Source organism: Salvelinus sp. IW2-2015, linkage group LG14 (genome assembly GCF_002910315.2).
Source record: "Salvelinus sp. IW2-2015 linkage group LG14, ASM291031v2, whole genome shotgun sequence".
NCBI classification, from domain to species: domain Eukaryota; kingdom Metazoa; phylum Chordata; class Actinopteri; order Salmoniformes; family Salmonidae; genus Salvelinus; species Salvelinus sp. IW2-2015.
Window position 1 is genome coordinate 13123857 of NC_036854.1, and position 16684 is coordinate 13140540.

General features: G+C 41.8%; 1 protein-coding gene across 3 annotated transcripts; it reads left to right on the plus strand.

Moving 5' to 3' along the window:
• The first annotated feature begins 657 nt into the window (after positions 1 to 657).
• Positions 658 to 16621, plus strand: tdrd15 (tudor domain containing 15). Of its 3 annotated transcripts, XM_024000861.1 has the most exons (6): positions 658 to 720; positions 7339 to 7415; positions 7650 to 7703; positions 8719 to 14780; positions 14972 to 15030; positions 15345 to 16621. In XM_024000861.1, the coding sequence occupies exons 3-5, from the start codon at positions 7672 to 7674 to the stop codon at positions 14983 to 14985; spliced, it is 6108 nt and encodes a 2035-aa protein (XP_023856629.1). In that variant the 5' UTR covers positions 658 to 720; positions 7339 to 7415; positions 7650 to 7671; the 3' UTR covers positions 14986 to 15030; positions 15345 to 16621. The 3 variants fall into 3 exon arrangements, with proteins under 3 accessions (XP_023856629.1, XP_070302657.1, XP_070302658.1); XM_070446556.1 differs by having other exon boundaries at positions 14972 to 16621; XM_070446557.1 differs by lacking the exon at positions 658 to 720 and adding an exon at positions 3426 to 3524 and having other exon boundaries at positions 14972 to 16621.
• Positions 16622 to 16684: the final 63 nt, after the last annotated feature.

Sequence of the window (16684 nt, forward strand, 5' to 3'; positions counted from 1 at the left end):
TCTCTCTCTTACTCTGATACTACCTTCCAGAGTCAATTAAACCTGTGCTGTGGTTTAACAACGACGTCACACTGGTGATTGCCTAGGTATTCATTTATCATATTTGCAGAGGACGGGGGCTGATTCAGTCGATCAATGATTAACTAAAAAAACATCATCTCTCCTTGGTCTGCTGTAGCCTAGGTTTGCACTCAGCCAGCCCAGCCTGCCAGGGCGTCATGGCATAAGCAGATATGTGTTCTATAACTAGTAGGCCTCATTGAAAATGATAGAATGTACAGCAGTGTATTTGTCTACACATAATTATTATTTCCCATAGGCATATGCGAAATACCTAAATGCAACAGGTTCGGAGCAACAAGTAGGCCGCCCTAAACACATAAATTAGGCCTAGTTGTTCCAGGCAGGGTGATTATGGCAACTGCTACACGGAATGTCCCCCTCTAGTGTAGACAAGCCATTAGTTTTTCTTTTGCGCTTAAATTATATCTGAACACAAGAAATATGTTTCTAATCTGAAATGTCATGAAATACCATAGAATTGTATCTACTATTTTCAGGGCAAAATCTTACCTAATTTCCCATCATTTCTCTAAGGGGAGAAAGTTCTAAATTACCCGATGCAGCAGGTGGCAGGAAGTTAGATTTTTCTCCATCCTTTTTACGGTCACGGCTGTTGGCTGCTGCTCCGAAGTTGGAAGTGTCTTCTTTGAAACGAAGGTACAGTAATCTCTAGCAACAAAAACGTAGCAGCCAACGTGTTATTTGTCACTGAATTATCTTGTTTATTTTAGCTACCTGTCAGCTTCCARGTGTAGTAGTTGTGTAATTTAGCTAGCTGGCTAATTTCCATGCGGAGAATGGTTAACGTTTGCTCGCTAGCTAACGTTAGCTAGTGAATGAAATTGGAAGGTGTCTCGAGCACAGACAGAAAGGTTTTACAGTAACTATTGTCTAAGCTTCTAATAGTAGCTATATTCGTAGCCATATCTAAAGTAATGTTTGACTTTGGGAATTACATTCGATGTGTTAGTTGGTTAGTTATACTGCTCATCATGACACGCATATGAGGTCGATGTATAGCACCAGCTAACGTTTACATTACATGACCAAAAGTATGTGGACACCTGCTCGTCGAACAGCTCATTCCAAAATCATTGGCATTAATATGGAGTTTGTGCCCCGTTTGCTGCTATAACAGCCTCCACTCTTGTGGGGAGGCTTTCCACTAGATGTTGGAACCAGTAGACCATTATTATTATTATTATTTTATTTTTTCTATTATAGTACATTGGATGCCTGTCATTCATATTCCATTCACCCAGTTCAATGTAACATCGATAGGTGTCGGGTACTACATGATACTCACATTTTCCCTATACTCATCTTGAGGTTGTTATAACCTAGCAGAGCATGTGAGCGGAGTTGAGTGGTTGGAAATCCCCTCTCCATGGTGCGCACTGCTCTGGTGCTCCATGTCCTTTCCTACAGCTCCGCTAAAAACTGCTCCACACTTACAGAGAAAAAAAACTCCCGCTCCAAATTCGATCCATTCATTCAAATCACAATTTAACCAACAGCCATCTATTTTTTGTGACTACCTGGACCTAACAATTGTTTTACGTATTGAAACCAAACCATATGTATTTGAATGACAAGTATTTTAATAAACATGAAAATGTGAATGTAAGAAGCGAACATAATTTCAAATAGGCTACATGTCATGTTTAACAGCATATAAACACTCTAAATAGGTCAAGAGCCAGACAGGGAGCCTAAGAAGAAACAAGTAGTATTTAGGCTATATTATTTCAAGGCTATAGCCTACTAAGAAGTACATTGTGAAGCATTTGCGAGTGCGACAAAATAGGTGGGTAGGGACATAAAGCCACAGCTTAAACAACGTTTTATTAAATCATTATAGTTTATAAATTGAGCATATAGGGTGTGATTTAAAATTGCGCATATAGGCTGTGACTTAGAATTAAATAAAAATGACTTATTAGTGCCTTTTGAATTCATTTTTAGAAACACGAGTTTGGGCAGTCTGTGGCTTCATGCTCTTGACAGTGCCTGGAGAACCAGCCAGCAGCAGAGAATATCCTCTCCACACTTGCAGAGCCACTGGGAATGCTAAACACCTTTTTGTCCACTCTTGCCAGGCTGGGCAGAGTCTTTTGTTGTTGGTAGGCCTAAAGGTTTTTAGGCAAAATTACCTAATCAAAACGGAAAGTTCACACATTCAAAGAACATGCCAGATCTATTGGGCCAATATCAATTATGGCTGATTGTGTAGGTAATAGATCGAAAATGAAGAACGTTTGAGATCGGATTTTTAGTTTATGAATACTTCGCTACAATGACACACTTAGTTATCTACCCACCTCATTCCTTTCTTTTAGCATGTGCAAGTAGTAAGTACACCATCATACTTTTGGGATCCTTGTCTTTTCAGATTCCACAATGATTCTTTAGTTGTGGACACTACATAACGGCACTCCATCTCTTGCTCTTTGGCCTCATCTTTGTAAGTTACCTTGATTTAGCACCTGTGTGTTTTATCAGTTTCTTAATAAAAATATTGAGCAAACTCCATTACAGTTGCTAAAGCAAGGGGCTATAGCAGCACACAAGTAGACTACAAATGCATGCTGGGGGTGGGCACTCCCTAAGCCTCTTGAAGTGAACTCTACTGGAGCGAAATTGGAGTGGGCGAGAAGGCAACATAGGTGCGCACAGGTCAAGATAAGACTGAGGTGACAGTGACACATTGAATACCGCCTTGCACACTCTTGCCTGCATCTAGGTGATCTTGAGTGTTTATCATTAGTCCAACAGTTGCAAACGAGAGTTTCTATTGTACAAATTCAGATATGTTTATCCCCGTTTCGTTCTGTTTGCTTCCGTTTAAGAAACATTTTTCAACAGAATCGGCGGAATGAATACACCCCTGATCACTCTAAACACAGTTCACTTTCATAGCTGCCACGTTGTATTCCTTCTCATGTCTGTGCGCTCTCCTCCTCTCACTTTTTCCCTTCGTTTGTGGACCTCAATGCACAACACATCAGCTGTATGTGACCAGGTGAAAAAAACGTTTCAAACCATATCATAACCGCTACACACATAGTTGCCCTACATAGTTGTCACCATATTAGCTAAAGTAACGTCATAGTCAACATAGCTAATAGAACTAATGTGTTAGTAAACCCGCTGCAATCATGCAGTAACGTTAGTGTATAGTCAGTAGGCACTTTAACAGTTACACCGGTGGCAATAAATTAGTAAAGCCAAAGAGTACTGTTGAGGCTACTGTAGACTTTAATTTTAAAACGTTGTGTTTTAATAAATTATTTGGTGACGTGAATATATTTAGTATAGTTTTACCTAAAAAGGATAACTTTTTTTATGTTTTACAGTTTTTATGAAATTCACTGAGGATGGTCCTGCTCCTCTGAGGAGCCTCCACTGGTTGGAACATTGCTGCAGAGACTTGCTTCGTTTCAGCCACGAGCATTAGTGAGGTATGGTACTGATATTGGGCGATTAGACCCGTCTCGCAGTCGGCATTCCAATTCATCCCAAAGGTGTTTGATGGAGTTGAGATCAGGGCTCTGTGCAGGCCAGAACAAGTTCTTCCACACCGATCTCGACAAACCATTTCTGCATGGATCTCGCTTTGTGCACGGGGGCATTGTCATGCTGAAACAGTGAAGGGCCTTCCCCAAACTGTTGCCACAAAGTTGAAAGCACAGAATTATCTAGAATGTCATTGTATGCTATAGCGTTAAGATTTCCCTTCACTGGAACTAAGGGTCTAACCCGAACCATGAAAAACAGCCCCAGACCATTATTCCTCCTCCACCAAACTTTATAGTTGGCACTATGCATTGGGGCAGGTAGTGTCTCCTGGCATCCGCCAAACCCAGATTTGTCTGTCGGACTGCCAGATGGTGAAGAGTGATTCATCACTCCAAAAGAACGCATTTCCACTGCTCCAGAGTCCAATGGCGGAGAGCTTTACACCACTCCAACTGACGCTTGGCATTGCTTATGGTGATCTTAGTCTTGTGTGCGGCTGCTCGGCCATGGAAACTCATTTCATGGAAACCCATTTCATGAAGCCCTCGACGAACAGTGCTGACGTTGCTTCCAGAAGCAGTTTCGAACTCGATAGTGAGTGTTGCAACCGAGGACAGACGATTTTTACATGCAACGCACTTCAGCACTCGGCGGTCCCATTCAGTGAGCTTGTGTGGCCTACCACTTCGCGGCTGAGACATTTTTGCTATTAGACATTTCCACTTCACATTTCCACTTTACAATAACAGCACTTACAGTTGACCGGACAAGCTCTAGCAGGGRAGAAATTTGACGAACTGACTTCTTGGAAATGTGGCATCCTATGACGGTGCCACGTTGAAAGTCACTGAGCTCTTCAGTAAGACCATACTACTTCCAGTGCGTGTCTATGGAGATTGCATGGCTGTGTTCTCGATTGTATACACCTGTCAGCAATGGGTGTGGCTGAATCCACTCATTTGAAGAGGTGTCCACATACTTCTGTATACAGTGCACTCAAAAAGTATTTTCCACATTTTGTTACGTTACAGGCTTATTCTAAAATTGATTAAATAAAAACAATTCCTCATCAATCTACACACACTACCCCATAATGACAAAGCGAAAATATATAGTACAGTACCAGTCAAAAGTTTGGACACCTACTCATTCAAGGGTTTTAATTTATTTTTACTGTTTTCTACATTGTAAAATAATAGTGAAGACATCAAAACTATGAAATAACACACATGGAATCATGTATCATGTAACCAAAAAATAAGTTATTTTAGATTCTTCAAAGTAGCAACCCTTTGCCTTGACCGCTTTGCTCACAATTTATATTCTCTCAACCAGCTTAACCTGGAATGCTTTTCCAACGGTCTTGAAGGAGTTCCCACATGCTAAGCACTTGTTGGATGCTTTTCCTTCACTCAGCGGTCCATCTCATACCAATCCATCTCAATTGGGTTGAGATTGGGTGATTGTGGAGGCCAGGTCATCTGATGCAGCACTCCATCACTCTCCTTCTTGGTCAAATCACCCTTACACAGCCTGGAGGTGTGTTGGGTCAGTGTCCTGTTGAAAAACAAATGATAGTCCCACTAAGCGCAAACCAGATGGGATGGCGTATTGCTGCAGAATGCTGTGGTAGCCATGCTGGTTGTGTGCCTTGAATTCTAAATAAATCAGTGTCACCAGCAAAGCACCATCACCACACCTCCTCCATGCTTCACGTTGGGAACCATATATGCAGAGATCATCCGTTCACCTACTCTGCATCTCATAAAGACACGCCGGTTGGAACCAAAAATCTCATATTTGGAATCATCAGACCAAAGGACAGATTTCCACCAGTCTAATGTCCATTGCTCGTGTTTCTTGGCCCAAGCAAGTCTGTTCTTATTGGTGTCCTTTTAGATGTGGTTTCTTTGCAGCAATTTGACCATGAAGGCCTGATTTCATGCAGTCTCCTCTGAACAGGTGACGTTGAGATGTGTCTGTTACTTGAACGCTGTGTAGCATTTATTTGGGCTGCAATCAGAGGTGAAGTTAACTCTAATGAGCTTATCCTTTGCAGCAGAGAACTCTGGTTCTTCCTTTCCTGTGGCGGTCCTCATGAGAGCCAGTTTCATCATAGCGCTTGATGGTTTTTGCGACTACACTTGAAGAAACTTTCAAAGTTCTTGAAATGTTCCGGATTGACTGACCTTCATGTCTTGACTGTTTCTCTTTGCTTATTTGAGCTGTTCTTGCCATAATTTGGACTTGTTATTTTACCAAATAGGGCTATCTTCTGTATACCACCCCTACCATGTCACAACACAACTGATTGGCTCAAACGCATTAAGAAGGAAAGAAATTCCACAAATGAACTTTTAACAGGGTGCTGAAGGTGTCCTGGAGGGCAGGTGGTTTTCCCCCAGGTGATGTGTTGTGCAGACAGCACCACCCTCTGGAGAGCCCTGCGGTTGTGGGCGGTGAAGTTGCCATACCAGGTGGTGATACAGCCCGACAGGATGCTCTCAATTGTGCGTCTGTAAAAGTTTGAGGGTTTTAGGTGACAAGCCAAATGTTGTTGCGTCGTCTTCACCACACTCTATGTGTGGGTGGACCATTTCAGTTTGTCAGTGACGTGTACCCTGAGGAACTGAACTTTCCACCTTCTCCACTGTTGTCCCGTCTGTGGATAGCGGGAGTGCTCCCTCAGCTATTTCCTGAAGTCCACGATCATCTCCTTTGTTTTGTTGACGTTGAGATGTAATTTTCCTGACACCACACTCCGAGAGCCCTCACCTCCTCCCTGTTATTCTGTCTCGTTATTGTGGGTAATCAAGCCTACTACTGTTGTCATTTGCAAACTTGATTGAGTTGGAGGTGTGCATGGCCACGCAGTCATGGGTGAACAGGGAGTACAGGAGAGGGCTGAGCACGCACCATTGTGGGGCCCCAGTGTTGAGGATCAGCGAAGTGGAGATGTTTCCTACCTTCACCACCTGGGTGCGGCCTGTCAGGAAGGCCAGGACCCAATTGCACAGGGTGGGGTTGAGACCCAGAGAGATCCTTGATGAAAACCTACTCCAGAGCGCTCAGGACCTCCGACTGACGAAGGTTCACCTTCCAACAGGACAACGACCCTAAGCGCACAGCCAAGACAATGCAGGAGTGGCTTCGGGACAAGTCTCTGAATGTCCTTGAGTGTCCCAGCCAGAGCCCGGACTTGAAACCGATCGACCGTCTCTGGAGAATGGGAGAAACTCCCCAAATACAGGTGTGCCAAGCTTGTAGCGTCATACCCGAGAAGACTCAAGGCTGTAATCGCTGCCAAAGGTGCTTCAACAAAGTACTGAGTAAAGGGTCTGAATACTTGTGATATTATTTTTTTTATAACATTTGCAAGTATTTCTAAAAACCTGTTTTTGCATTGTCATTATGGGGTATTGTGTGTGTGTGTAGCTTGATGAGGGGAAAACGTCATTTTATCAATTTTAGAATAAGGCTGTAACATAACAACAGGTGGAAAAAGTCGAGGGGTCTGAATACTTTCCGAATGCACTGTGTATCTAACTAGCTAGATAATGGCAGCTATCTAAGTGGCTAAATCATTTGCTGTAAATGCATGCATCTTCAGATCTTCGGGTCTGACTTGTTCATTCTAAGCACAATGCACCCCCTTAGTAGCTACACACATTTTGTAGACTTATTAGCTACATCATCCTAGACAAATTAACCAAACAGATGTGTTATGCAATTTCTAAATGAAGTTTTTCCTCCTAGTCACTCGGGATAACGCTCCGCTTCATGATGAACCCCCTCTGTGATCAAGTGAATTTTAGCTAGCTGAAGACTTAAAGGTAAGATTACTATTTTTTATTGAGAACCTGGTTAACTAAATGGTAGCATCATTTCAGGAGTTGTATATCTATGTTTGATGAGTTGAAGTGCATGCCTAGTTGTATTAGTAGAAATTCTGGAATGGCATACAATATGCTATTTTTCCTCAAAGAAAGCTGACAGCCACATTTTAGCCTCTTCCTTGATTTGATATTATGTATAATAATTTAATGTTTTTGTTTGTTTTCTTTTAGGAAGGTTCCGCTCTCTGTCGCAATGTTGTTGAGAATGACTTCAGAAAATAGAAAGTATGTAGAAAATGATTGAACAATACCCACGTTAGCCAACATTATGATGTAGATGCAAATGCTGAGATATAGTTAATGATGCCAACCACCGTGGTATGACTTAATATAACCAAGCCCTGAATTTATATCATTAGGGCAAGCGCGCGTGCTCACACACACACGCATGGGTTTTAGGTCACAAGCTTGTTGAAGTATAAAGGGGGTCGTGAAAGTGCATTCGTCTTTTCAATTCAAGCCTATGCAGTCTTGACTCTATAACCCTCAATACAGATGGGCTACATGTCCAGAACTTGAGATTTTGAAGCATTTGTGTAAAGATTGTCTTCCACAACTTATTGTGGTGATTGGTGACACGAAAAAGATTCAAAGAGTTGTAAATAGACACAATGTCGAGTAAATGGTGTAGGGATGCAGTTTGAGTGTTTAAGTATTAGCGAGTTGGATTATAATGCTAACCAATAAAGTGTATTTGTAAGGACAACCCTCATTTCTTATGACTYGAGTAAATGTAATAATCATGGTTTAGAATGTAATAATTGTTCAAAGTGTCTCATTGAACGGCCCTGTACACACATTGTCATCATAGTAGAGTATTCATCAAAGCCATGGTATACACTAGTAAATCAATTGTAATATTTTACCTCATGTTAACTCGTTTCATTATGAATAGCTCAAACATCAACAACAAAAAAAGTAAGATGTCCACAGAATTGTTATGATTTATTATAGTTATATTATATATAATATTATAATATTATATATTATATATATATAATATATATATTATATTATAACTCCTCAGGGATCCCCTTTCATCTCACCACCAGTTTTACCTACGACCATAATACACATATTTACACCTGAACTATAATACTCAGAATGCATGTGCTGTTGGATATGTTTTAATATAGATAAAATACTAGAATCAAGATCAGTTACAAAAAAAATCTGAATTAGGCCTAAGCATCAATAAATATTCCAAACGCGTAAGTAATAAAGGCTATTTTTGTTCCAGACCTCGGGAGGATTCAAGTTTTCCTGCACCATGTGCTCTGTGGCCTGTGGACCTACAGTTAACGCATGTGAGCTGCAACCCAGGAGATACACTGGTGCACTTCCAGGGCCAATATCTCACAATATGTGAACTGGACTATAACATACTGCAAGTGGAAATACAGAATGCACAGAAAACAAAGATGGCGGTGGAAGTGGGGGAGTTCTGTTTGGTGGAGGATGTCCTATCTACCCGGTGGTACAGAGGAAGGGTTCAGAACAAACAGAAAGAATTGTTTGACGTGTTCCTCATAGACCATGGGAATGTTCTGAGTGTTGATGCCAGCCATTTGGCCACAGCTTTGGATGAGCTCTTCATGCTTCCTCCCAAAATCATCTGTGGTTTCTTTGCAAATGTGTTACCATTGAGAGAAAATTGGGATTCTTTTTCAGAGACGTATTTTACTTCCTTAATTGGAAGTCATGTCAAAGGATACATCCAAGCCTTTCTTCCTCACAAAGTCCTCATACTAGAAGCCCCAGATATCAACAAGGATCTCTTTAGGCTGAGCTTAGGGAAACATGTGGACACAGACACATTCCTTCTCTTGGTGGAAATGTTGACAGAGGTACCACTCAAGCAGAGCATTGAACCTGTCCCAGATCTACTGATTGAAAAGCAAGGTGGACAAGAATTCTCATTCAAATCATCCAGCTTGAAGGGCTTTGAGGATATTCTGTCATTTTCAGGCCCTAAGTTGACCACTGGCAAAAAAGTGAGGGTTAGGGTAACCGCTGCAGTGAACCCTGTTACATTCTACTGTCAAATGACAAGTATGGCAAAAGATCTGAAACGGATGTCAGACAAATTGGCATTGTCCTGTGAGTCCAAGAGCAAAGACCCCAGTCTACAGCCAGCAGAAAATATGGGCTTGCTTTGCTCAGTCAAAGGAAAAGATGAGAAGTGGCATAGAGGCTTTGTGCAGTTTCTCCCTGTAAACTCTCAAGTAAGAGTATTGTTTGTTGATTACGGATTCTGTGAGTCTGTGAAAATTGAGAATGTCCTCCAGCTTCCACTAGATTTTCTCTCAACACCAATCATGGCATTCCCGTGCGCTCTTTCCTGCCTGAATGGACAAGATACGGCAGTGAAGATCCAGCAGCTGACTTGCTTCAAGAAAGGATTGCTGGGTGGAGTATTAGATGTTGAAATCAATGGCTTTGACAAAGAGCAGAATCTCTATTCGGTCACAGTGCTCAGTGCTGAAGACTATGCAGCTGTTGAGGCAGGGCCAATTCAAGATGTCCCTGGACAAAGGGAGTGTGACTTTGTCCTTGAAAGTGAGCCTGCTTTCCCTCTAAACAGCTACCTGTATTATGAGACTGCAATAATCCAAGCAATGGATAATTCAGTTATTGTTGAGGAAATGCAAGAGGACTCTGTGTTTGAAGGATACGTGGAGCATGTCCTGAATCCAGGTGCGTTCTGGTTGAGAACACAGAAACGCAACAAAGACTTTGAAGAGATGATGGAGAACATGGCCAAGCACTTCAGCCAAGTCCAATTGGATGACGAAATTCTGGAGAATCCAGAGCCTGGTGCACTTTGCTGTGCAATGTATGAGCTGGACATGCATTACTACAGAGCAATGGTGACAGACACTCTTGACAACGGAGCTGAAGTATTTTTCATTGATTTTGGAAATACTGAAAAGGTACCACGCATGTGCATCAAGCAGATCCCGGACAAGTTTGCTATTGAACCAGCATTTGCCCTGAGTTGTTCTCTGGTGAATGTAATGCCTTTCGACGATGTATGGACGATCTCTGCAACCGACTACTTCCGACGAGCAGTATCCAACAAAACTCTCCTTGTGCATGTTGTCCACATAAGGAAAGATCTATATGTGGTTGATTTGTATGAGCGTGAAAACAACTCCTCACAAAGAGCATCAAAGAGCATCACAGAGCTCTTGACCACAACAAATCATGCAGAATTTTGGAAATACACTCCTTCGGCGCCTGTGATACCTAAGCGCGAGATGGAGAAGAAAATGATGAAACTGAAGACTGGTAAAAAAGGACAAGTTCATACAAATGGATCAAGCACAAGTGGAGTTACAAGGAAACCTCCCAAAGAGACATGCGAAATTTCTGAATTGGTTGGCTGTGAAAAGAAACCTGAAAGCCCAAAGTCAAGCACATTAAAAAACAAGGCACCAGCGGTGAAATTCAAAGCACAGACATTCAAGCCCGGAAGTGAGCTAGTTGTGCGATGCTCTCACGTCAACACACCCTCAGATTTTTGGTGCCAGCTGGAATGCAAGATCCCCAACTTGGAGGACATGATGGAAGCGATTCAGCGGTATTACCAAGCGCACACACTTCCTATGCAGTTAAATGATTCATGTTGTGTTACCAAATCTAAAGATGACGGCAGATGGTATAGGGCCTGCATTATAGGAGCACAGAGAGATGAAGTTGAAATTATATTTGTGGACTACGGGATTATAGCAAAAGAGAGGGTGCACAATCTTCAAGCAATAATGCCAGAATTCCTTGATCTTGAGGGGCAAGCATTTAGATGTAGCCTTTACAACTTGATTGAACCAGCAAAGGGAAGTGCTAGTGAATGGGGCAGAGAGGCATGCGATTTACTGAAGTACTTCGTTCAAGGCCAGTCAGTGAAGTTGACATGCTATATACACGCTCAACTGTATGTGAAAAACAAGGGCCTGTGCAATGTTGTCGACCTCCACAACACTCAACAGAATGCAACAAAGAAGCTTGTGGAAAAAGGTCTTGCAAGAGAAGTGCAAACCCCTATGCAGCTTATGCCATCAGTATGCCCAGACTCTTTTGTCCATTCCTCCTTCAACTTGAGATGTGGAAGTGAAGAGCAAGTCTGTGTCACTCATGTGTGCAGTCCATGGGAGATGTATTGCCAGTTGGACAGAAATACTGAAATGATTGACAACTTGATGGAGAAAGTCGCCACAGAAAGTAAAGAAATACTGCGTGCCAACTCTGGGCCTGATATCGGAAAACTTTGCCTGGCAAAATATTACGGTGATGGCAAATGGTACAGGGGTGTGGCTTGCCCTGTTCAATCTACTACGCTGCTTCTAAATGTGTTTTTTGTGGACTATGGAAACATGCATATTGTTGAAAAAAACAATGCTGTATCTATTCCCAGACATTCAGCAGATTTACTGTTCACTCCCATGCAGGCATTAAGATGCAGTCTCTCACAAATCCCGAAAGAGGACAACTTTGCAGATGTCAACAAATGGCTAGAGAAATCCGTTCTCAACAAGCCACTTCGAGCTGTCGTTGCAGGAAAGAATGAGGATGGGACAGTCTTTTTCGATCTGTTTGATGGAGGCATAAACATCAATGAGAAAGTCAAGGAGCTCATTGCAAGTCAAAAACCAAAGGAGAAGAAAAGCAGTAGACCTGTGACTGGTCATGAAGGACACAAAGAACAAACGAAGAACAAAATTGGAAAAACTAAAGCAGGACAGCACCTGAAACCCACATGCAAGGGCAACCAACATCACCAACATCAAAATAAGAAGTCTTCAAATGCTCAAAAAGCAAACTCACCAAAGTGTCCTGATGCCCAGCAAGATTGGAAAGAGCAAAGTGAAAGAATCACTCCGTTCAAATCTGAGGAAAGCACAGAAGGAAAAACAGTTCAACATGTAGACAGTTCCTCCAAACTCACAGAAACCGTTTGCTCCGTCCAATTGCCAAAACTTTCACAACTACCCTCTAATCCCAAAATAAAATCTGGATTCCGAGGTCTGGGGTTTGTTTCCCATATCAATACCGTCTACAGCTTTTTTATCCAAATGCAAGATGATGAACAATCCATTCTGAAAATGAGAGAAGACCTCAACACTGAGCTGTTTAAAGAAACCATGGGGAACAGCACATTGGTGGACTTCAGAATGAATGACCTTGTTGCTGCTGAATATGAAGAGGATGGTGCACTCTACCGTGCAGTTGTGACAGATAATGCGTCTAATGACCATTTCAAGGTGGAGTTTGTTGACTATGGAAATACAGCCACTGTGACTAAGGACAAAACGTACACTCTGACAAGTGTTTTTTTGTCGCAGCATAGACTAAGCATACCCTGTTCATTGCTAAACAGTGGCTCTTATAAAAGTGATGCCTCTTTCACTGATGCAGTAATGGGAAAACCTCTCATGGTTGAAATTGTCAGTCGTTTTGGGACACAGTGGGAGGTTAATGTTGAGATCCAACAGGACAACCCAACACTTGACAATGTGACTGAAAAGGAAGAGGTCCAAGCTTTGTGTGCAAGCCTAGTTGACACAGTTAAAAAGCAAACAAGAGTAACCATCAAGGACAATAGCCAGTCCAATACACATTCTGAGAGGGTTATGTTCACTGCTCAAGGTGAAAAGGTCTTGCAGAATGTGTCCCCAAGGCCCTCGCCAACTAGATTCAAACATGACATTTGCAAACACCAGGACTCCAATCAACTCCAATCAACAACCTTTGGACCGTCTATGGAGGCCGTGAAGGATATGGCCATTCCATCACAGGATATAAGAGCCGGACAGGCAGAGAGCGGGACACTGTTGTCCATCTTGGAGAATGGAGATCTATATCTGAGACTCCACAGGACCACAGAACAGTTTACTGTACTTGAGAATCTCATAGTTGAACATTTGTCTAAGTGCAAAGTCATGTCTGAGAAGAAGGTCAAAGAAGGACTTCAATGCTTGGCAAAATCAACCAAAGACGACCAGTGGCACAGAGCAGTTGTACGGCATGCATCTATTGACCAAGGAAAATGTGTCATGTTCCTTGTGGATCATGGCACTGCAGAGGACGTCCCAATGGGCTGCATCAAAGACATCTGTAATGACCTCAAGCAAACTCCTGTACAAGCAGTCTTGTGCAAGTGGAATAGCCCTGGCCTCCCTATCAGCGCCGCTTATGAGATATTGAAGAAAACTCTGAAACAAATGGTAGGCAAGGATGTTAAACTGATGTTTGTGTCCTACTCTGAAGCTGATAACTTGTGGATGGTCGAAATCATGATAAATGGACTGTTCCTTGTTCAGCAAATAAAGACTGCAACTTCTGAATTTACTGAAGAAAGACCAATCCCCACAAAGACTCAAACTGTAACCCCAAAAGAGAAAAAATCCAACTTGGACAACAGTCCCCAGAGGTTCTTCCTTTCCCCAGTGAACATGGACCTGGGATACTCCGGCTTTGCAGCTGCAGTCACCACACCAAGTGAATTCTACATTGTTCTGGAAGATTTGCTTCTCATCATGAACACTGTGTCTACGATTCTTGAGGATCTTCCAAAGGAGCTGTTGCCATTGCATGAAGAACACCTAATTCCAGGGTCATGCTGCCTTGTGAGGTCTGATAGTAAGAACAAATGGTGCCGAGCTGAAATCGTCCATTCCGATAGCGCAGTGGTTGTGATCAATTTGGTTGACTATGGCCATTGTGTGGACATGCCGTACAAAGATTGGTCTGAGCTGAGAAGACTTCCTGACCAGTTGACCAGGCTACCAAAGGTCACGTATCCATGCACTTTGAGAGGAGTAAAATCAGTCGAGGAGCAATGGACAGATGAAGCAGTTGTTTTCTTTCAAGAGTGCATCTGTAAGAAAAACCTTKAAATATACTTCAGACAGTACATTTCTGAAGCACACTGGGAAGTGGACATTGTAGCAGATGGCGTTCACGTGGCTAAAGACCTGGTTGATGCTGGCCATGCAGAATACATTGACATCATGCTTGGACTGAGATTTCAAGAACAAAACCCCATCAGAGCCCCTGAACAGAAACAAGGCATGAGTCGTGCAGAGAAAACATCCAAAGTGGAACCGGAAATGACACCACCTAGYACGAACAAACTCCTGAGAAGACTGAATGAAGAACTCGTTGGACACACTTCAAGTGAGGCTGCCTTCCGTGGACAAGGATTTGAAAAAGCAAGCGAGAAGACAGCCCGTGCTACTGAGTACTCTGATGGCCAAGGAGCAGAGATGAAACACTGTAGCACAATGACTGGAACAAGAAATTGTAAGTACTTTCACCTGCTCATTTTTTGTTGTTCTGCATGTTGGGTAAGACAATTAAATGTAACTTGGTGTAGGCCTAATTACAATTGTATCTTTGAACCCCCAATGTTCAATGTTTTACTATTAAATGCAAGGGAATACATTAAATATTTCAATTAATCCCCCCGCTTCCATTCTACATACTTTTCACAGGTGCCCTGATGTGACTACTGGTTAGTTGTGACTACCAGTGAGATGCTACTCCATATCAGGTAATGACACTATAAATAAGATGTACAAAAACATGTATTAAGCTGGTGTATTTGCTTGATTAGTTCTACTAATCTCCCGAGTGGTGCAGCGGTCTAGGCACTGCATCTCAGTGCTAGAGGTGTCATAAAGACCCTGGTTCATTTCCAGGCTGTATCACGACCGGCCGTGATTGGGAGTCCCATAGGGCGGCGCACAATTGGCAAAGCGTTGTCCGGGTTAGGCTTTGGTCGGGGTAGGTTAAATAAAAAAACATATTTGACTGTTTAGGTCCATACCAACATTGACATTCCACAGTAATATTTTTATCTCAAAGGTTGTGTGACAAGCGCGTGAAGAGGAGCAAAGGACTACAACACTATTCCATACATTTTCGTTCAAAAAGACTAAATGCATGACAAGCCATCATGCTTCTGATGATTAGAATTTTCTCTTGGGTCAAGATGAATGCAGCAGTTATAATCCTCTATATTCTATTTTTCTATACATGGTTGTATTTATATCAGTGGTTCACATTTTAAGGATGGCTTAAGTTATCTAAATTAAGATTTCAGTGTGACATCTCCTTTTTGGAGTATATTTGAAAGAAAATCAATTGTGTTGCAACAGATTTGCTTTTGGACTGGTACAGTTTAGGCCTAGATTCAATCAGATTAAACGTTAAACGGTGATAGATGATACCTTGCACACCTGATGTTTTGGTGGTGTCAGAGGTGTAATTGCAGTGGAGCTGTCAAATCGGTGAGCTGCTGCTCTTGTAATCTTTGTCATGAAGCTACACCCGTCCCACTCGCTTTAAAGTTCAACATGAGAAAGTGTAGACTATATAGAAATAATCACTCAAATTGAAAATCATTAAACAAAATCATTAAACAAAATGGTAATTTCTATCAGCCTAATTYAGTTGTAAATTACATCTCCCATCCCAGTGTTTGAAGTTGTAAACAAGGCTGCATGGGATTTCTCATAATGACTGTAGCCAATGGCAATGTCCGCTTTAGGTATAATGGCGGGAGCTGCTTGTGGATTTGACCGCTCTCGCGCAGTTCCACCTCCGACACTTCTGATAGAATCTAGCCCGTAGTCTTGATATTTGTGGATAATAAATAACTGAAGTGGAATGTCTTTTGAATGATATTGTGCCTTTTGCTTATGAAACAAAATATGGTTTGGATATTTGCATAGCAGTTGACAATGTTTTTAAAGGTTGAGTTGTATACCTTTTTCAAGCATTTTCCAGCAGTTATACATTATAAAATATAGGCAACAATCTTCTAAAATGTTATGACTACTGACTAGTCAAGTTTGTGATTTGATAGGCCTACTTTTTTTTCTTTGGTTTTGATGCCACATCTCTCTTTACAGTATGGTTTGTACTGTAACCGATAATGTTATTTTTGTGGCAAATAACATGTACTTCTTTGACAGAAGAACCTTACTAATTTAAATAATTGTTGCAAATAACATGTTTGTCTTTGAGAAAGAACCTTACTCATTTAAATAATTGATACCATTTCATCTTATTTTAGTTATTTGTTAGAGATGACAAAGTTGGTTGTGAATAATTCAATAAAGAATCCACACGTGTAACAATCGTATGTTCAATAAACAAATGCTTTGCACATTTAAAAGCCGTGATGTGAATGTTTTCAGGAC